Source organism: Indicator indicator, chromosome 9 (genome assembly GCF_027791375.1).
Source record: "Indicator indicator isolate 239-I01 chromosome 9, UM_Iind_1.1, whole genome shotgun sequence".
In the NCBI taxonomy this organism is placed as follows: domain Eukaryota; kingdom Metazoa; phylum Chordata; class Aves; order Piciformes; family Indicatoridae; genus Indicator; species Indicator indicator.
In genome coordinates, this window is record NC_072018.1 from 18,583,783 (window position 1) to 18,602,892 (window position 19,110).

Below are 19,110 nucleotides of genomic sequence, written 5' to 3' on the forward strand. Positions count from 1 at the left end.
TCTTAGTAAGCCAAACTCTATCAAAAGGTTTTTTCAAGAGAAAAAAGCAAATCAACTACCTTATATTACTGGGTTATGAAACAGTTGTCTTCTTAAGTAACTAGTTCTAGCTGCCTAAATGATAAGAGGTTAATGAGCAGGTAAACAAAACCTAGCTAATAATTCATAATAAGCAGCAACACTTGTCAGAAGTACCAACGTGTGCCATAAAGAATACTTACTTTAAGTTGCTGTAAACTTTTCCCCATCTCTTCCATATCAGCAGTATTCACTGTGAAGTCATTCACAATTTTACTGTTTTCTGTGATCCAGTCTGAAAATCTCTTCAGTTTGGTTAAAAGCTGCTGGTGCAATACTGCAAGCTTAGACTGAAAAAGGAAGTTATTAATTTATTTATGCTCCTAGAGTCCAGTCACATTTAATAGAATCATATATACATTTTTATATTAATATAAAAGAAAATAAAGCAAAACCAAGTTCCTTCTTTTTAGACAAATTACCTTGAAGAAAATCAAGGATAAAAAGTATACTGCTAAAAACATACCATTTCCAAGTCAACAGCACAGACTACTTGTTTTGCTCGTTTCGAAGATGTATCACAGATCAGCAAGAACACTTCCTGTATGCAATCATAGCTTGTCTTTAGCTCTTTAAGTTTCTCTTCAGGAATATCCCCGTGACAAAACTTTAAAAACTCTTCTGTTATCTTCATGTCCTTTTTTAGCAGAATTGCAAAGGTAGCCAGTCCTGATTGAAATGACTACAAAGAGAATATGTATTAAATTACTAACCAAAACCAAACCAAACCAACAAAAAATATAAATCTGAATTACTTTAATTATATTTGAAACACCTTTTTATCTAAGGGCTTTTCCTAGCACTCATTACTGAAATAGAAGCATAAAGAATACTTACCTCTAGTTGTTCTAGTTCATCTTTCAGTATTTCCAGGTTGTTACTAATAGGCTGCTGGTAATCTAGGCAACTTTTCATATCTTGAAGCACTTCCAAATGTCCTTGCATTTTCTCTGTTAACTTTAAACATTGTTGTACTTCGCTGACCTAAAAGTTAATTGTAAGAATAAGAAAAGGTTTTCCAAACTGAGACTTGAAAATAAGCCATAAAAGTCACTGTCTTAATATTTTTTCCTAAATTTATCATTTAATTCTTAAACCATTTTTCCAGTTTAATTATTCTTTCCAGCACTAAGATGGATTCATGCAATTCCTTTGACACAGGACATGTAGGACACACCAGCTGTTGTTACTTACCAGGCTTTTGGGGATGTCTTGCAGGACTGCTTCTCTTGTTTTGCAAACAGGCTCAGTCAAGCCCTTGGAAAGGCTGTCTGTCTTCCCCTGTTCCTGGTCACTTTTCCAAGCAATGGCTGCATCGTCTGCCAGTGTTTTCTCTTTTCCAATTTCTGATCCAAATTCTGATTGTTCTGTTGAGAAAACAGTACAAAGCCCACCTACTTTGCCTTTACCCTCATGTTCTGTGCTGATGCCAGCAACTTGTGAGTTTGTAAGCAAGCCACTTATCAGCTCCTCTAACTTGTTTGTACTTTCATCTCCAGGTGAGATTTGAAAGATCTCCAGAAGTTCAGAATTAGTAAGTTTTGGTACAGGGGCTTTCACATCTGTTTCACTCTTCCTTTCATCTGGATCAGCCATCTTTTGCTTGCAGGATTCCTGCTTCAGAATATCACGAAGAAGATCAGGACTTCTACAATCAGGCCAAAGCAATGAAAGAGCATCACTGTCCTTTGTTTCTGTGCAAGGTGTGCGAAACATTAATGCAGTTCTAACAGCACTGTTTATTTGCTTGAGATTTGACCCACTAGACAGGCCACTCACACACTGGGTGCTTCTAACCATTGTGAGTAAACTTTCCATTAAAACTTTAGTATCAGTGTAACTTAGGGGTTCACCCTCCTGCTTGCAGTAAGCATGTCCCTTTTTCAGTTTCCTTTGTAATATATTCTTGAAGTCTTCCATTGGTGCATCAGACATTCCTGGTGATTGTGAAATACTTTCCTCAACTTGAAAATCTTTGCAAGTTTCTATTTCTTTTTGCAATGGTTCCATGGACATTTGTATTTTCAAACCATTTCCAAGGGAAGAAGTCTCACTGGCCATGAATTTTTCTCGCTTTGTGTTTTTCAGTACCTCTTGTTCATTCTGGGCACTGTAACTCAAGCCAGCCCCCATGCTGCTCAGAATTGCAGAAGAAACATCAGTGGTATGAGTATGACTAGCAGAAGGTAGCACTTCACTCTTACACCCTGAATCTTGAGCATCCTGTAAGCTTCCTAAAGCATCTGCTTTTATTGGGGAAAATCCACTATCACTGCTGCTCTTTTTTTCTGAAAGGCCTTTAAGAACATTGTCAGTATTTTGACAGATAACTCTCCCTGTTTCTTTAGTTATGCTAATTTCCTTTGGTTTCACTGTATCAGCTGCAGCAGAAGAGTAAGTATTAAATTCACCTGAAGGCATTTCTTCTGTCTTTAGCAGAAAATTAATTTCATTCTGTATGCTTTTTTCTTCTTTTTCCCTATCTTCAAAGCAACAGGATTCAGTTTTACCTAGTTCTGAATGGCCACCTCCTTTTATGTCAGTTGTATATTGTTTTAAAGGAGCAGAAATGTTAAAATCTCTCTGAAATTCGTCTGATTTCACACTACCTCCAGTGTCAAGCAAAACATTTACTTTTTCTTTACTTTCCCTATCAGCTTTAATTACTGATGCATCAAATATTTCCCCAAGGCTTTCCATCTGAATGGGACTTTTATTTAACCCCATGATATCACTTTCCTCTGTAATATTTACTTTATTTTTATTTTCTGCAGTAATTTCAAAACTTCTTCCTATCTGACCCTGCTCCCAACTGCTCACTGGATGTACTTGGTCACTAAGTGAACTATCACCATCACTCACACAACACATATCCATAAGGAAATTACTGTTCATTTGGAATGAACTTTCCTTTACTTGCTCAGCACCAGCTGTATCATTTAATACTTTTCCCTCTGCAAATATTGCTTCTTTCTGTCTTTCACTATGACTTGAATGTAACATTGCCATGGTACTATTCTTTGTATGCATGCTATCAATAAAGCCTTCTGAGAGAAGCAAATTTGTCTGAGCACTTTCATCATCATCAGTAGCTTGCTTTCTATTTAGGAAGGCTGGTACACTAGCATCAGATGTCACAGTATCATCAGGAAGGTGAGAACTTGGAACTTCAAGCTGTGTTTTATTATTTTCTTCATTCTTACAGGATGCCTGTTTAGTGTCAAAGGTATTTGCAGATGAAATAGGCTCAGTAATGTCCTGTGACATGTGTTTACTTGTGACAGAAGTCTCATATTCATCTTTCATTTCCTGTGGTTTGTCTTCTTCACTTGTACACGTAAGACCAACACATCTTTGCTCAGGAGCATCTGATGCAAATTCGTATTTTCCTGAGGGTAGTTTTCCATTTTCATGGTTAGGCTGGAATTGCAAACTATATCCTGTCTTATAGCCTAAAGAATAGCAACAGTCATCAATATTCTCAGTATTTTCATAGTTATTTTCAGTGTCTCCTAAGGAAACTGAGAGCTGGTCACCTTTGGTTATACACTGGTGATGTGAATAAAAAAAAGCCATTTCTTCATCACTGTCAGAATCAGTGTCAGAGTCATCATAACTACTATAATCCTCCTCATAACCTTCCTCCTCTTGTGTGCTTTCAGATTCATCCTCACAAGAGTCACTTTCTGCTTTCATTTCATCTTCTTCATTTGTGTCTTGTACTTCTGCTTCATACAACCGCTGTGAAGAACTACAGCCTCTCTCTCTTCCTTCACTCTCCAGAGTAACCGGTAACCTCTGTTCCTTCTCTCCAAAGCTTCCTGTTCTTTCCCTTTCCTCCTCAGTGATTCTTTCCACACTCTCAGCACTTGCAGAAACTGTGTTTACATTCTCAGGTAGCCCTCTCAGATTGGCATGGACGCTCTCTCCAGCATTAGCTGCAAGTTCTTGAAAAGAGTTGGTCTCTTCTTTCAGGGCTATTAGATCACCTCTCTCCTCTAGAAAGCCCAGTGGCACTGATATTCCAGACAATTCTGGCTCTGTTGTATCATTGTCACTCAGCTGCAAAGTATCACAACCATCATCATCTCGAGGAGTGCCATAGGAATCGTCATTATCAATTTGTGGAGTATCATAGACATCACTGTCATCATCATCATCAACCTGAGGTGTTTCATAGGCATCATCGTCATCATCATCATCATCAAACTGAGAGCTGTCATCTTCAGAGACTATCTCACTACATTCATGCTGCAAGCAGTTACTTTTAAACTGTGGGATGCCATCACTCCCTTCTACTGACGAGTCAGAACTACTGTCACACGGCACTAACTCAGTGAATGTAAGATTGCTTTCTTCTGTGATTAGCCTTTGTGCTGTGCTGTTACTGTACCCTGCAGGTGGTCCATCCTGTATAACAGCATCGTTGTCCAATGAAGGCCTGCAGTGAATGCCTTCTAGATATGGCTTACTCCACAAATCAGTACAATCCCCTGAGGATGGCATGCCATGTGTATAAAGACAGTCTTCTAGGGGTGGCCTTTTATGTACATCAGCATAGTCCTGTAAAGGTTGCTCCCTATATTCATTATCTTCAAACTGTAGTGTGTCACCACATTGACTAACCAGTTCATCTCGAAGTCTATACTGAGTATCTGCACTGATGGATGTACCAAGGCCTCTGACAAAATCAACTTTCTTGTTGTTATCCAGTACCACTCTGCTGTTGTCAGCATGCAATACAGGAGGCTCGTATGTTGTGCACCTTTCCAGCTCTGTCCAGGTTTCATTATCTGATGAACCCTTCACAGTCAAGGAATTTTGAAAGGTGTATTCATTTCCCAGACTGTCTGCCATATAAATCTCTTCTTTCTCTGTTTCTGAAATATGATTCAGATTTGTGTAATTTGGAAGATATCCTTCAGCATTTCTTGAATTTGCCTTCTGACTGTCATGCTTACACAGGTCTGTCCACTCGAAAATCTCTGGAAAGCCTCTAAATGCATTTCTGTTCATGGAATTTTGAGTGCTATTTACTACATTTCTAAGTTCTGCAGGGTTAGTTGTCTCCTGTGTATATTCTGATTGCTCAGTATTGATAGCATTGCAACCATGTGGTCTACACCCATGGAGATCTTCTCCCTGTAAAGATTCACAATTCCCAAAGTCTTCAAACTGATTTAATTTCTCATTATTAGAAGTATTCTCAGCATCGGAAAGATCACCCTGAACACTGTCTGTGACACTGTCAGCCGACTTCAGGTCAATTCCTTTCTGGCTTACGTATTTGTTATTAAACTTCATTTCTGACACATTGGCATTATATGTCACACCCTCATCCAGCAACATATTGATGGCTTCCTGCAGTTGTCCATCATATAATAAAAGTCTTCCTCCAGTATTTGCATCCATATAACTATTTACCATCAGATAAGATATGAATAATTTCTTAACTTGATCTAAATTATGACATACGGGGTCTTCTGTGCCAGAATCCTCCTGTTCCTCCTCACAGTTATGAGAAACAGATGGCAGGAATTCATAACCTGATAACCATTTTGCAGCATTTTTACAAGGGGACTCTAATTCTTCCAGATTAGGCATTTTATCTGGTAAAACTACATTGGTCAAAACAGATACAGTATTTGTGTCTATTATCCCTGACTGTGCAGCCTTATCTAGACCAATTATTTCACAAGTTTCTGGAATGTAAAGGGCAGCTATTTTCTGTCTATTGCTTAGTATTTTGAATGCCAGCTCATTTGTTATCATCTCTTGGTGCAAAGAAGTTGATATAGGGAATATTTCACCAGTGTGAGGCCAAATTAGTCCAACAAAGCCTTTCTGTGCTTCTAACACCAGCAATGCACTGGTAGATGATATTAAGTTGCACTGCACAGCTTCATCAACAGTCAAGCGTTGTCCTGAATTTGGACAAAGGATTCCACCAGTCTGAACTTGATGTGTGAGGATCCCAAAAGCAGTGTCCTGATCTATCATCCCTTGTCTCATGGCATCCTCCAGAGTCATTCGCTTCCCTGAGTCAGGGTCAATTATACCTCCAGATATTAACTGAGAACCCAGCAGCCTGAACATTGTTTCCCGATCAATGAGTCCTTCATGAGCTGCCCTCAAAATAGTTATCTTCCTTCCAGATTTGCATGTGATTCTACCTTTTTCTTGTGGTTTCACAGGTAGGAGTCTTAACCTTGTTCCTTCATGTATTATGCTTCTATAAATCATCTGTTCAAGGGAAATCTTCTCAGCACAGTTGGGGTCTATGAGATCTTTACATGTGTCTTGTCTTTCCAGAAGCTTTGTATATAATGTTGGAGAAATCAGGTTTCTCTGGAAAGCATTCTGCAAAGTCAGTGTTTCTCCAGTAGATGGCAAAATCAAGAGCCCACTTGATAGCTGATTCTCAAGAATTTTAATAGCCAAAGGTTCTGAAATTAGACCTTGTTCTAAAGCTGATACAACTGGAAGATTTGATAACGAAGATTCTGAAATAAGCTTCTTTGCATTACTTAATTCCTGCAACTGCAACAGAATCTGCTCATCAATTAATGTATGAACAAGAGCTTCTTCCAAATCATAACATATTCCTAATTCTGGAGAAATGATTCCAGAAAAGATCAGCTGATTCTCAAGCAATCTAACTCCAGTGTCATAGTCAATAAAACCTTTTAAAACAGACTGAAAGACTGAAAAGACTTCTCCGGTCGTTTGGTCAACGACACCAGCAATGACTTTATTCACCTAAAAAGGAATATAAAAGAAAAGTTGTCACTAACTTCAGACTGCATATTTTTAACTTTCTTTTGATTTTTAATGCATGGTAAGCATAAAAACAGGTACTTACCAGGCCTGGAGGAATGCTGTGAATGTTAGCAGCTCAAATGCGCAAGTGATCTATGTCAGTCATTCAACAGCACACGATGTGATAAAAGATTTAAATCAACATGCATCTGTGAATTGAAAACCTATGCTTTGCATACACAAATAGGGTTAGTGAAAGACAAGAGGAGAAATGATTGCAGAGTAAGCAAACAGAACATATACCTGAAAGGCACATTTTCATGCTCTGTGAAAGATTAGGGTATTTGGAAACAGTATGTGATTCAAAACAACCATGCTATTCATGTTTACAGCATACAGCACTTCTGTATATACACTTGACAAGGAAATCAGATACTCTAGCACCAAATATTGCATTTAGTTTGCATGGAAAGCATGAAGTCAGTTTGGCAACAATATTTAAACTAACTACACAGACGCTGCCTCTATGTACACATGAGAACACTCATCTGCAACATATTTTTTGAGAATTCCATATTTATGATGGAGATCTGTTAAAAAATACACTTGTAGTGTCTCAAGAGATAATCACATTATGTGCTCCCATTTTCATATCCATAGATTTTGAAGAAAAATTGAAAGCAGATTTGTTCTAGGACATTTCTAAGTGATACATGGGAGAAATTAACATGTTATTTTATTGTGTCCTTTTTGCAGCAGGAACACAGACTTATCTAGCAGTCAAAGAATGGCTTTTAAGAGAAGAGTTAAGAGATGAAATGATTTGTCTTTTTTCATGCAAGGCAGACATTATTAAGACTCTCCACAAAAAAATCTGATGGGCAGAAAACTGTTCATACGCACAGCTAAAGTCACACAGTATTCCACAGCAAATACACAAAACCTTCAGTAAATTAAACTTCCTTTTACACACTGTTAACTGCGGCTTCTTCTTTTACTGATAATGTTATAGTTCCAAAACCATGCAGTAAATCTCAAAAGAGGCTGAAATGTAAAGTTTCAGTCTTATTACCTTTTCTTCCATCTTCTCATCACCTAGATACTGTGCTTTCTGCAGCTGCTTCAAAGCTTCACTGGATAACAAGTTGTAGCTCTCCTGAAGGGATTTGACTTGCTTTTCCATTTCATTTCTCTCTTCATCTGTCATTCTATTAAGAAAGAAAGAAAAATGGAAGAAGGAGATCTCTGAGTAATTTGTAACCAGCAGAGTGATATTCTTACCTTTACTTCAAAAGGGGTAGGGTGTGGAATATGGTAAAAGTAGTATGAAAAAAATACAGACTAGTTACAAAGATGTTCAAGAAAGCCACTATCTGCTTGTAGTCATTCAGGAAAAAAACCTACATTAATCTAGAATTTATGTTGAATTATCACTAAAGCACTTAACTCCATAAGCCTTTGTCTACTACTGCAGTCAAGACAGTAACATTGCTTAGCAAGCAGTCACGAGGTATCTCACAAATTTACTATCTTGTCTGACTTCAGAGAAAAGAAACTTGTGACATATAGTTGAAGTATTTACTGCTGATTCCTTAATTCTTTTGACTGCAAATGAAAATTACTATCTTAAGCTGACCAGAGATACAGAAACCTAGCGAAACTCCTGCAATAAACAAAACTGCATCTAGCTTATGCAAATGGGAAGACAAAATTATAAAATTGAAGGAAAAACCTGACATAGTTGTATATTAAATGTACTTGAGCTGTAACATGAGAATATTTCTTTTTAAGAAAACAGTTATGTGCTGATTGAATTAATTTCCATTAGTTCAAAAACAAAAGCTATCATACTTGTCACTGTGCTTAGCTAAAAATGACTGAGTAGTTTGCAGAGCTTCAGCTATTTGTTCTTTCTTGGTTGACATCTCATCCAGGGAAATCTGAAAAATAAAATAACCCCAGTGTTCATAATTTAAGTATGCACACATCTGAAAAGAAAAAACACACACACCCCTCTCCAAAAATGTAGTATTCTATCTGGAACTAAATTCAATTCCCTTCAATGCCTGTTCGTACAGTGATATCATTTACTATGGAAGTGTATCATTTAGATATGGACAAATAATTTGGTTAAATAAACTGTGCATTAGGTGAAACAAAGAAAATTTATTTTAAACTTCTATTTGTTTTAAGATTAACCATCCATTTAAACTCACTTATTACAGCTGGTACAGTTTAAAGCAGCTTTATAAAGCTATGTGTATGACAGTCATATTCAAGATGTTCACCAAGATGAGAGGCAACAACTTTTTAAAAGAACATACCAGAAGGCTACAAATCTTCATGAAATTCTATGACAGTGATAAATGCAGCATCGGACACATGGAAAGAAAAATTAGTTACTTATTAATATTCTCCCTGCTATCATGTCCATGTCATCCACACTAAACCACTCGTTCTGGCAAAGGAACTTGTGAGAATATAATCTTTTACTTCTTCTGAGAAGCTACCTACAGTTTCTTCAGAGAAAAGCACTTATTTTGGATAAACAAAGGTGGAGTATCAAAGGGCCATCTAGAACTTCAAGTAGTAAGCCCAAAATATGTTGTTAGTGCTGAGAACTCCAGCAAGGTGCTTGAGCTGTGCATGCGTCTAGTCTCTGGACATAACCAATTCTGTCTCTGTGTGCATCACATCAAAAGGCCTGAACATGGCTTCTCTTGAAGTAATTGCCAGCGAGCCACAATCCCAATTGTGCTGCTTCGGCAGAAACCAAGGGAGCAAGCACTGCATGCACTACAGAAGAAGGTGCATGAGCTAGCTGAGATGGCAGATGGGCTCATGAGCTCCACATTGTTCAGGGAACTGGCAGCACTGTGGCTGCTGTGTACTGTTACTGACACCAGTTTCTCTACTTGCTCCATGGCTACATCCTACAGCAACCTCAAATGGCTGTGCAAAATGCTTTTCAGCTAATGTTAGTTATTGAATCAATAATCTATATGTTTCTACATAGTTTGTCAAGGTACCTGTGCTAGTCAGTGGAAACAAAACTAGGCACCTCTGGAAGGCGACACCTTTACAAGGGAGGGAAATACCCTTAGCAAATACCTATCTGCCACAGGCTGCAGGAAGCTGAGGCAGCTCTCTCACAGGTTACTTGCCAAGGGCTCAGGCTGGATGGGGAAGATGCCAGCCACAGCTGCTGTGGTAAGCTGAGATGCTCTAAGGAGTTGAGTTTGAGTGTTGGCCTGACACTGACAAAGGTTTGCAACTGTTGTCATTAACACGGACAGAAAAAGACCAGTGTTGAGTGTTTTTGAAATCCTAACTATTAGTGATTCACCAATCAGTATATTCAAATCAATACCACCCGACTTTCTCCTATAGAAACAGGGACAAACTCAGTAACAGAATTAGCACTGGCCCTCTATGAACAGCAGCGGGACCGGTGGCCACCCGGACTGCAGGACTGCCAACCAGCCTGACAGCAAGCTTCTTTTATACACATTCTGCTCCAGTGGTTCTAACCTGAACCACCATCTGTGACCAAATTAAAATATAGGAACAGGCTGTGAGGATGGCCAAAATCCTGTTTGCATGACCACACGTTCAGCCCTGTAGTGAGGAATGTGGACAAGATACTGCTCCATCTCTCTGCTGCTCAGTGTGCAAGCAGACCTTCACCTACTGAAATCTTTTGAGGTGTCACTAAGCTGTGTCATGGGACAAGCTGAGCAGGGGAACTGTTAAAATGATACAAAACTTCACCGACAGGCATTTATGGTCAGAATTACAACTGTGCCTAATGAAATGTACCTGCCAAATACAAAAGTGGCAAAATGGGACACTCCCATGGTCTAGGGATTATCATGATAATAGAGAGCTCAGTGAACAGCTGCTGTATTCCCTGAAACAGCACCCTGGTGCCAGGGCAGAAGTTACCAGACTTACTGAACTATTGCAGAACAAGGGGGCAGACCTACAAAATGCCATCCTACCAGGATGCACTGTCCCTCCACAGAGGCTGAGTTACAGCCTGCAGGATCTAGTTTCTCTAAACCAACACTGCACAATGCCAGCAGCTTACACTTCTTCCTGAGTAACATATTTGAGTCTCAAAACATCCATGTTGATTTAGTCAACCCTCCACTCACAACAGAATGTGAAATTCTACCTTTGGGAAAATGTGGATGGTGATTTGGAGGGAAAAAAAACCCACAAAAAACCCAAGGCACTTCAGAGTATTTTGGTGGTTTGATGAACACAAAATCCTAAAAGGAGGAAGTGGTATTTTACCAAAAGATATCTGTGTACCTGCTGCTTAGGCAAATCTGTCTTTTCAGTCTTTTCTCCTTCTTGTTTGCCCAGTGTCTTGCTGAGGTTTGACATCCATTTCAGTAAATCCCCAGCTTTTTCAACATGTTCTTTCTTTTCTTCTTCCACTGATTTCTGATCAGCGCCACAAATTGTAAAAAACAAATTGTTGGAATATTTAACATTAACATCCACATAGACACAATTCTACAATGGCAGTACTATCACTAAAACATAAATTGATTCATTTTTATTTATCACCACATGCATTACTGTACCACTTTGATGTAGGAACAAAAATGCCATTAATTACAGATATTAACAAGAGTAATTCCCGAAATGATTCGCAATTGTGATTACAGTGATTACTCATACACCCGTTCATTCATAATAAAATGATTGCTGTTAAGAAAAAGCACAGCTTCCCAGCCATTACTCAGCAAATAAAATCTCAACATTTGCATATGAAGTATCTTTGAATCGCTGCCTTTGCATTGCCCTCAGGTGTGGCTACATACAGCCAGAACAGGGGATCAGTGTTTTGCAATCTATGCATATGGGTTACTAAATTACAGTTAGGAAGGACACACTGCTTTCACGTCTACAGAAACAAGAACAATAAAAGTAAAACACAGAGATTTTTATTTTTTCTTCATAGGAAAATATATTTAATGTTACAGTAGTACAACATGTCAGTAGTTTGAATTTGTCAATACTTAGAAAATACACTTAGGACTTTCCATGTATCACAAGTAAAGATGAAGACATTTTATTTCAATGGAATTTAATAAAAATGTTATGTAATTGTAATTAATTTGCCTATCAGAGCATGAAAAAAGTTACCTAAGTGAGAGGAAAAAAAAATATGCAACTTTAAGTGCGAGAAAAAATAATTATGAATACATGTTTACTGGATTTAACCCTTATATATTTTACTGCCTCTGTTGTAAAATAACTGTTATCTCCAGACTGGTCTATGATGCTATGTTAAGTGGAAAGCAGAAGGACCTGGGACTGCTGGTAAACAAGTTGACCATAAGCCATCCATGTGCCTTTTGTGGCCTAGGTGGCCAATGCGTTTCTGGGGTGCATTAAGAGTGTGGCCAGCAGGCTGAGAGAGGTTTTCCTCCCCACCTACTCTGCCTTAGTGAGGCCACACTTGGGAGTATTGCATCTAATTCTAGACTCTCAGTTTAAGAGGGACAGGGAACAACCGGAGAGAGTTCAGCAAAGGGCCACAAAGACAATTAGAGAACTGGAGCATCTCTCTTACGAGGAAACCTGAAAGACCTGGGGCTCTTTAGTCTGGAAAAGATAAGGCTGAGAGGGGATCTTACAAATGCATATAAGTATCTAAAGCGTGGAGGTCATGAAGCTGGAGCTGGGCTCTTTTTGATGATAGCCAGTGACTGGGTAAAGGGCAATGAGTACAAACTAGAACCCAGGAGGTTTCACTTGAATTTAAGGAGAAACTTGTTTAATCTGAGGGTGATGATGCACTGCAACAGGCTGCCCAGGGAAGTTGTGGTGTTTCCTTCTCTGAAGACTTTCAAAACCCTCGTGGACACCTTTCTGTGCAAACCGATCTAGGTGTATCTGCTTTAGCTGGGGAGTTGGACTTGATCTCCAGAGGTCCCTTCAATCCCCACCATTCTATTATTCCATGCCATAAAATTCTGTGGTCACTTAAAATCCTGCACTGTCTTTACTGGTAAAAAGGGCAACCCCCTTCAAGAATCAAATTCTTGTCTCACCTAAATCTATTTCTTTTTCATTAAACTTCATCTACCTCAGTATACCTTTTTCTTTACACTATCTACATGCAAACAATATGAGACAAGGCCTTCAGGTAAAAACGGAACACACAGTCGGTATTTTGAAATCTTTAATTTGCCTAAGTTTATCTATAGATTTCAACTCTGTAAACAAGGAGTATCTAATTCCTGTTGTAGAGGTTCATACTAGTTAGTGGTTTGTACAAACAAGTTTTACAGCAACTCATGACTGCATTAGGAAACACCAGTTGTGATTCTCCATAAAGGTCATCATAGATCTTTTCCTTGGCCTGAACGGATTTTAAAGCAGGCCCCAAAACAAGTACTGGTATCTTTGCTCCGTTATGAATTATAGTAAAGACTGGAAATTCCTGTTTTCATGGGCTGAGCTGCTTCTAACAATCTCAGTCCTGTATGGCAATCAAAAACAGCTCTCTCTAAAGCTTCTTTATAGGTTAATTTCTTCTTTGTTTTGGGACACATTAAAACTTTAACATACGATTCTTCATCTTTTATCTTTGTGGCTGTGATAGCATCAATAACACCATTCTTAATTGCATCTTCCAGTGTTAATCTGGAATGAGACTTTGGATCTATCAACCCACCAGTCAAGTACTGATACTCCAGGCAGCGCATGCCCATTTCTTTGTCTACGATATTTAAATGCATAGCTTCAACAGCTGACATAATAGTGTTTCTTACAGGGTGAATGATCCCAGTGAAAATCAGTTCACACTGCTGGATTTGCTTGGCACAACCATCATCGATTAACTCTCTTTGCAAGGCTTCTGAAACACTGTACTTTTTCCCAGTAAATGGATCAATTATGCCTCCTGTACTTACCTGAGCTTCAAGACATAGGAGAGCAGTAGCTCTGTCTACCAAGTTCTTGCGTGAGGCTTTTAAGACTGGAATTCTCTCATTGGTTTCAGAAAGCCAGAAGCCTGCAATAGGACTGTTTAAATCTTTATTTGGCTGTGAACTACTAACTAAAATGTCAACAAACTCATTAATTGTGATTAAACCCTCCTTATAACTATTGACTAATGCTCTGTCAATTCTACTCTGATGTAAGGCCTCCTCGATATTAAATTGCATACCAGTTTTAAGATCTGTAACCAAAAGAAATGAATTCCCATCTGAGTCAAAACAAGTAGACTCCTTCCAATCAAATTCCTGTTTTGAAAGCTCAAGATATGTAGCTTTATCAACACAATTTTTTTTATAAGCCTCATATGAGGTCATTTCAGCTCCTGTTTTGACATCTACTACAGAAATTTTATGACTTTTCTCTGCTGATGGGCTGCTTATTTTCCTTTCACCAACTGGAAGTAGAAAGCATTTACTGCTTGCACTGAATAAACACATTTTCAACAAATCACGGTAGTACATAGCTTTCCCATTGTTTGGATTGTGAAAACATTTTGCATTACTAGAAGGTTCGTGTAAAAACTTTAGAATTGTGTTATTAAGCAAGCCAAGCTGCACAGCAGTTTCCGGTGGTACACGAACATTTCTTACAGGATCAATCACCCCTCCACTTGCAATCTGAACCTCAAGAATACTTTTACCTTTCTGTCTTTCTAAGAGTTGAGCTTCCATTGCTTGATACACAGAGATCACTTTTCCAGAACAGCAGTAGCCAAAAACAGCTTTCTCTGCCTCAAGCAGTCTACTCTTAAATTCAGTATCTGCAAGCCCTCTAACAACTGAATCATCAACAGAGAATTTCTGACCTGTTGTGGGATCAATGATGAAACCAGTAGCTGCTTGGGCCTCTAAAAACGCGACTGCCAACGCTTTTCCCACTATTCTCCTTTTTGCTGCTACAACAAAGGAGAGTATCTCCTTGCTGGATTCAAGGTAGAGCCCAGCAATAGCTGTAGGTTTAGTTAAAAATTGTTCAAGACTTTTCTGAACCTCATCAATAGTTTTTTGCCCTGAACGGATCTGCTCAACTGTCAGCCTGTCTAGAAGTTTAACTTCGGTCAACTGTCTGGCAGTTACATCATGTCGGAGACCTTGAAATTTAATATCATCATATTCCTTTGTAAAACATTCCAACTGGGTAGCATCACCATCAGGTTTCAAAACCTCTTCCTCTAAGGAAGAGTTCATCTTTGCAAAGTCAATTTTCCTAAACCCTCTGGATGTTTTGTATCCCTCAAACATTCTCTCTTCATTATCAAAAATCCTGTCATTCTCTTGGTTTAGTGTTGTGACTTCGACACGCATGCCATACTGCTTGTTCCTCACCATCTGCAAATAGGAATTTTTGGACACAGTGAGACATATATCTCCAGAACTACGTTGCATATAATTCACTGCTGAGTCCATCACCAGAGAAAGAAAAGGCAGAAACTGAAGCTAACTCAGAAAGGAGAACTGTTACTAGCATTGGAAAGCAGAGAAATAGAGAGCTAGCATTTTAAAGGGCATCTGACATTTGAAATATTTATTCAGTCACAGCAACACAACCACACTAAGCAACAGTAACTGTGGTCTGTTACCATACGAACTTAGTGCCATTAATCACAGCTTATTTTGACCACCATACAGTGGTGCACATGAATTTCCACTTCCAACACAAACTTTAAAAATCAGGTGTTTCTTAGATATTGACCAACCTGATACAGAGGTCTAATGAAAAGCTTTTTCTGTCATGTAAGAATGAAGGGGTTCCCTTCACCAAGGTAAGAACATAAGAAACATTAGAGAGAATACAGAATAGTGGTAAGTAAAAACAAAGAAAAAACAGAAGAGTAAAAACCAGCACTAGGAAGGCAAACTCCACAAAACAGTGTGTACCTCCAATTCATGTTTTGTGTCTTCTCCATGTCTAATAGTTTGTCTGGAACTGTGTAGGTTCATGTTTCTCTGTTTATCCCTTTCAGATGTTGAAGAGAATTGGCTTGCTTTATCAAAAGTTATCTGGAACTGTGTACTTGTTTGAGAAACAAACTCTGTAAAAGATTGGGGGCTTGCATCTTCTTCTAGTGACTGGTTTATTCTTGACACCTGGAACTGCACCTCTCTCGGTAGCGTATCATCAGCGCTCACATACAATGTTTTTTCTTCTATTTGATCAGATTTAAAACCTGATCTCTCCTGTTTTTGCCTTAACAAAGGTGAGCTACGTTGTGCACATGGGGGAAGCTGTTCAAATTCTCTAGATGTGGTGACACTCTGGTAATCGAAATCATTCCTACCTCTCTCACAGCTCAATTTAAATTCAGAATCTTCTAGTTTGTTATTCTGCTGAACTTCATTCTGAAGCAAAAGAAATCTGTGCTGACTGTCCTTGACCTGCAGGTCCATTTTCTGTTTCAAGCTCTCAACCAAGCGTTTCTGCACTTCCAACTCTTCCTCAAGTTTCCTGCACCTATGGTGATAGTCCATTTCAGCCTGCTTCCCTTGCTGTAGCTGTTCGTGACAGCTTTTAAGTCTTTCTTGCAGATCTTCCACTTGTATTTTGTACAACATCATGTTTTCCTCAGCCATATGCTTCTCCTGCTGAAGAGCAATACATTCCAGTTTTATGTCAGAAATGTCCTTTTCTGTGATGCTATGAGATTCCAGTAATTTTTCAACCTTTTTCCTAAATTCCTCTGCAGAGTGTTTAAACTTAATAGATTCTTCCTGAAACAGAATCATCTTCTTGCATGCCATTTGTTCATCCAGAGTCTTCTGGTGGAGTTCATCCTGTAATTTTTTTAATTTATTACTTAGCTCTTGAATATGAGCATGTTGTAGTTTTATCTGCTGCTCACTCACTCTCTTTTCCACAGTCAGAGAATTAATTTGGACAGTTAGATTTTTCATCTCCTGGTCAATGGTGAGGGTGGAAGCACTCTGTTTATCACATTTTTGTTTATATTCAAGGGCTAAGTCTTTTGCTTTTGCTAGATCAGCTTCTAGGCTTTTGATTTTACATAGGAATTTTTGCTCCATTATTGTTTGCTTGTGCAATTGTTCATTTGTTTTACGCAGTTGCTCTTTGAAACCCTCTGCTAGGCCTTTTAATGTATCATTTTCCTCCCGAATGCTTTGTTTTTCAAAAGTGATCTTCTCTGTCATAATTAGTTTTGTTTCAGTATTCTCTTTAATAAGGTCCTCTATCTTCCGTTTACATGTCTCTGATGTCTGATTACTTTTGACTAATTCATTCTTCAGCCTCTGAATTTCCTGATGGTTTTCTTTCTCTACTTTTGTTTTTTGAAGCAGCTGTTCTTGAATTTTCTTACATTGGTCTTGAAGATTATTTGCTTCCTGTTTGCACAACTGCATTCTGTGTTCAGCCTCCAGTTTCTCTTTTTGAAGACAACTAATTTGAGAATTTAAATGTTTGATAGTGATTGCAGTTTTTGTCTGTGATACAGTTAATTCCTCTACTTCTCTTTTTAGCTGTGACTTTTCTTGCTGAAGATGTTTCAGCTCCTCCTCATAGTTCATCTTAATTTTCTTAAGGTCTACAGCTTCTTGCATCATTTCTTCAGCTTTACCTGTCATTCTTTGTAACTGCTTGCCCAGGTCTTTCAACTGCTGCAAATATCGCTGCTCTGCTTGTTCTTTTTCCTCCAACTTAAGTTTCAGGCATTTAAGTTCACTGTTGACTTGATCTATTTTTTCTTTGAATAAACAAGACACTTCTTCTGTTGATGATTTCTGAAGCTCAATTTCATTCAGTTCATATTTCAGGTCTTTAATAGTTTTATTAGCTTTTTTGTTAGCAAGTGTTAGCTCATCTACCTCCTGTTTAAGCTCTTCTAATTCTCGGAGCTCTTGTTTCTTCTGGAAACTTGTCAATTCAGAATCACTCCTATGCTGACTGCCTTGCCCAGCCGTGAAACTTGGCAGCAAAGTCTCTCTAGGTACAGAGTACCTGCCTTCTTTTCTTAGTTCTGACAGATTCCCTTTAAATTCAAGAGCTTGTTCCATTTGGTTTATCAGCTTCCTAAGTTTCTCTTCGCCTTCTGTTTTCTTCCTCAGCTCTTGCATTAAGGTTTTCTTTTGTTGCTCTACATCACAGGGATTAGTACCTTCTCTTCTCAGATGCTCTTCAAGGTTTCTTCTGGTAAAGGTGATTTCTTCTATTTGACTTCGAAAAGCATAGAGGTTTTCTTTCAGTATGTTTCTTTGAGTCTTTGCCTGCAAAATGAGCTGCCTTACACACTCCAGCTCCTGCTCTGCATCTGCTTTCTCTTTTGCAATTCTCTCTAGATCCATACGACACTGCTTTGCCTCTTGCTCAGCCTTGGTCTTCTGAAGACACATCTCTTCCATGCCCTTTTGCTGCTGTTTCTGATCTTTTTCTGCAGCTTCCCTCATTTTCAGGACCTCTTCTTCCACTTGAAATTTTTGTTTTTTCATATCCACCAACATCTCCTCAAGTGTTTTTACCTTTCCCATGAGTTTTATGTTCTCACCAATTGTGCTATTTTGCTGTGCCATTAGATCTGAATATGCCTTACGCACTGAGGCTTCCTTATTCTTTAAAATCTATAAAAGAACAAGATAAGTTGGGATGCATTTTGTGTAATATAGTACATCAAACGTGTTAGGCTCTTTGAGAAGGAGAAGGGAAAATACTTATATATAAATGGTATGACCAGAAAGTGGGATGAGCAGTTCCCACTCCCATCACCTTCTATTGATAGAGTAAGCTTTAGGAAGTTACCGTAAGCCTAATGTGAAACCCTTCATAAAGATATCCACAAAACAAAAAAGCTCTGAAGCCTCTCACTTCAGTCAGACGTCTCTTAGTGGTAAGCATCAAACAGCTCACATGTGCTTTTTCTCCAGACAAACAGGTAGAACAGACAGTGAGCCAAAGACCATGTGCAAGAATTCCCAAGAAGAAAGCAGCCTACCTTTTCTGAATCAATTCAGTAGGAACTGAAAGAAGGATTTTATGCTTGCAAGTAAAAAAACCACATGAGAAGTTTGGAAAACTCCTCCAAGAAAAGATGCAGTATCTAGAGCTAGTGCCAGGATGCATCAGCTCCAGAAGGAGAAGTATCTAAAGCCCAGTACACCTATGCCTTGTAGCATGCTCCACAGTTTCAATGCTTCCATGGCTTCAGCTCAGGGACTGGTACAAGCACACAAACTTAGAAGTACAAACATGGTTTTCAGGAAAATCCCAGTGAAGACCAGTTGGCTAGTAGTCTTGTATGCTGGC

At 38.6% G+C, this 19,110-nt stretch overlaps 1 protein-coding gene across 7 annotated transcripts in view; it reads right to left on the reverse strand.

The window, feature by feature from the left end:
• The window catches only part of DST (dystonin), a 292,306-nt gene that overhangs the window by 106,838 nt on the left and 166,358 nt on the right, over positions 1–19,110 (reverse strand). For 5 of the 7 annotated variants that reach the window (XM_054383861.1, XM_054383865.1, XM_054383864.1 and 2 more), the window contains 3 exons: positions 11,155–11,289; positions 8,689–8,777; positions 7,910–8,045 (listed from right to left, as the gene is read on the reverse strand). In XM_054383861.1, coding sequence (XP_054239836.1) covers positions 7,910–8,045; positions 8,689–8,777; positions 11,155–11,289 — 360 coding nt within the window. Of the gene's footprint in view, positions 1–221; positions 369–544; positions 761–915; positions 1,063–1,272; positions 6,838–7,909; positions 8,046–8,688; positions 8,778–11,154; positions 11,290–13,271; positions 15,201–15,722; positions 18,429–19,110 lie in introns of those variants that run through there. The other 2 variants (XM_054383860.1, XM_054383867.1) reach the window with 2 other exon arrangements.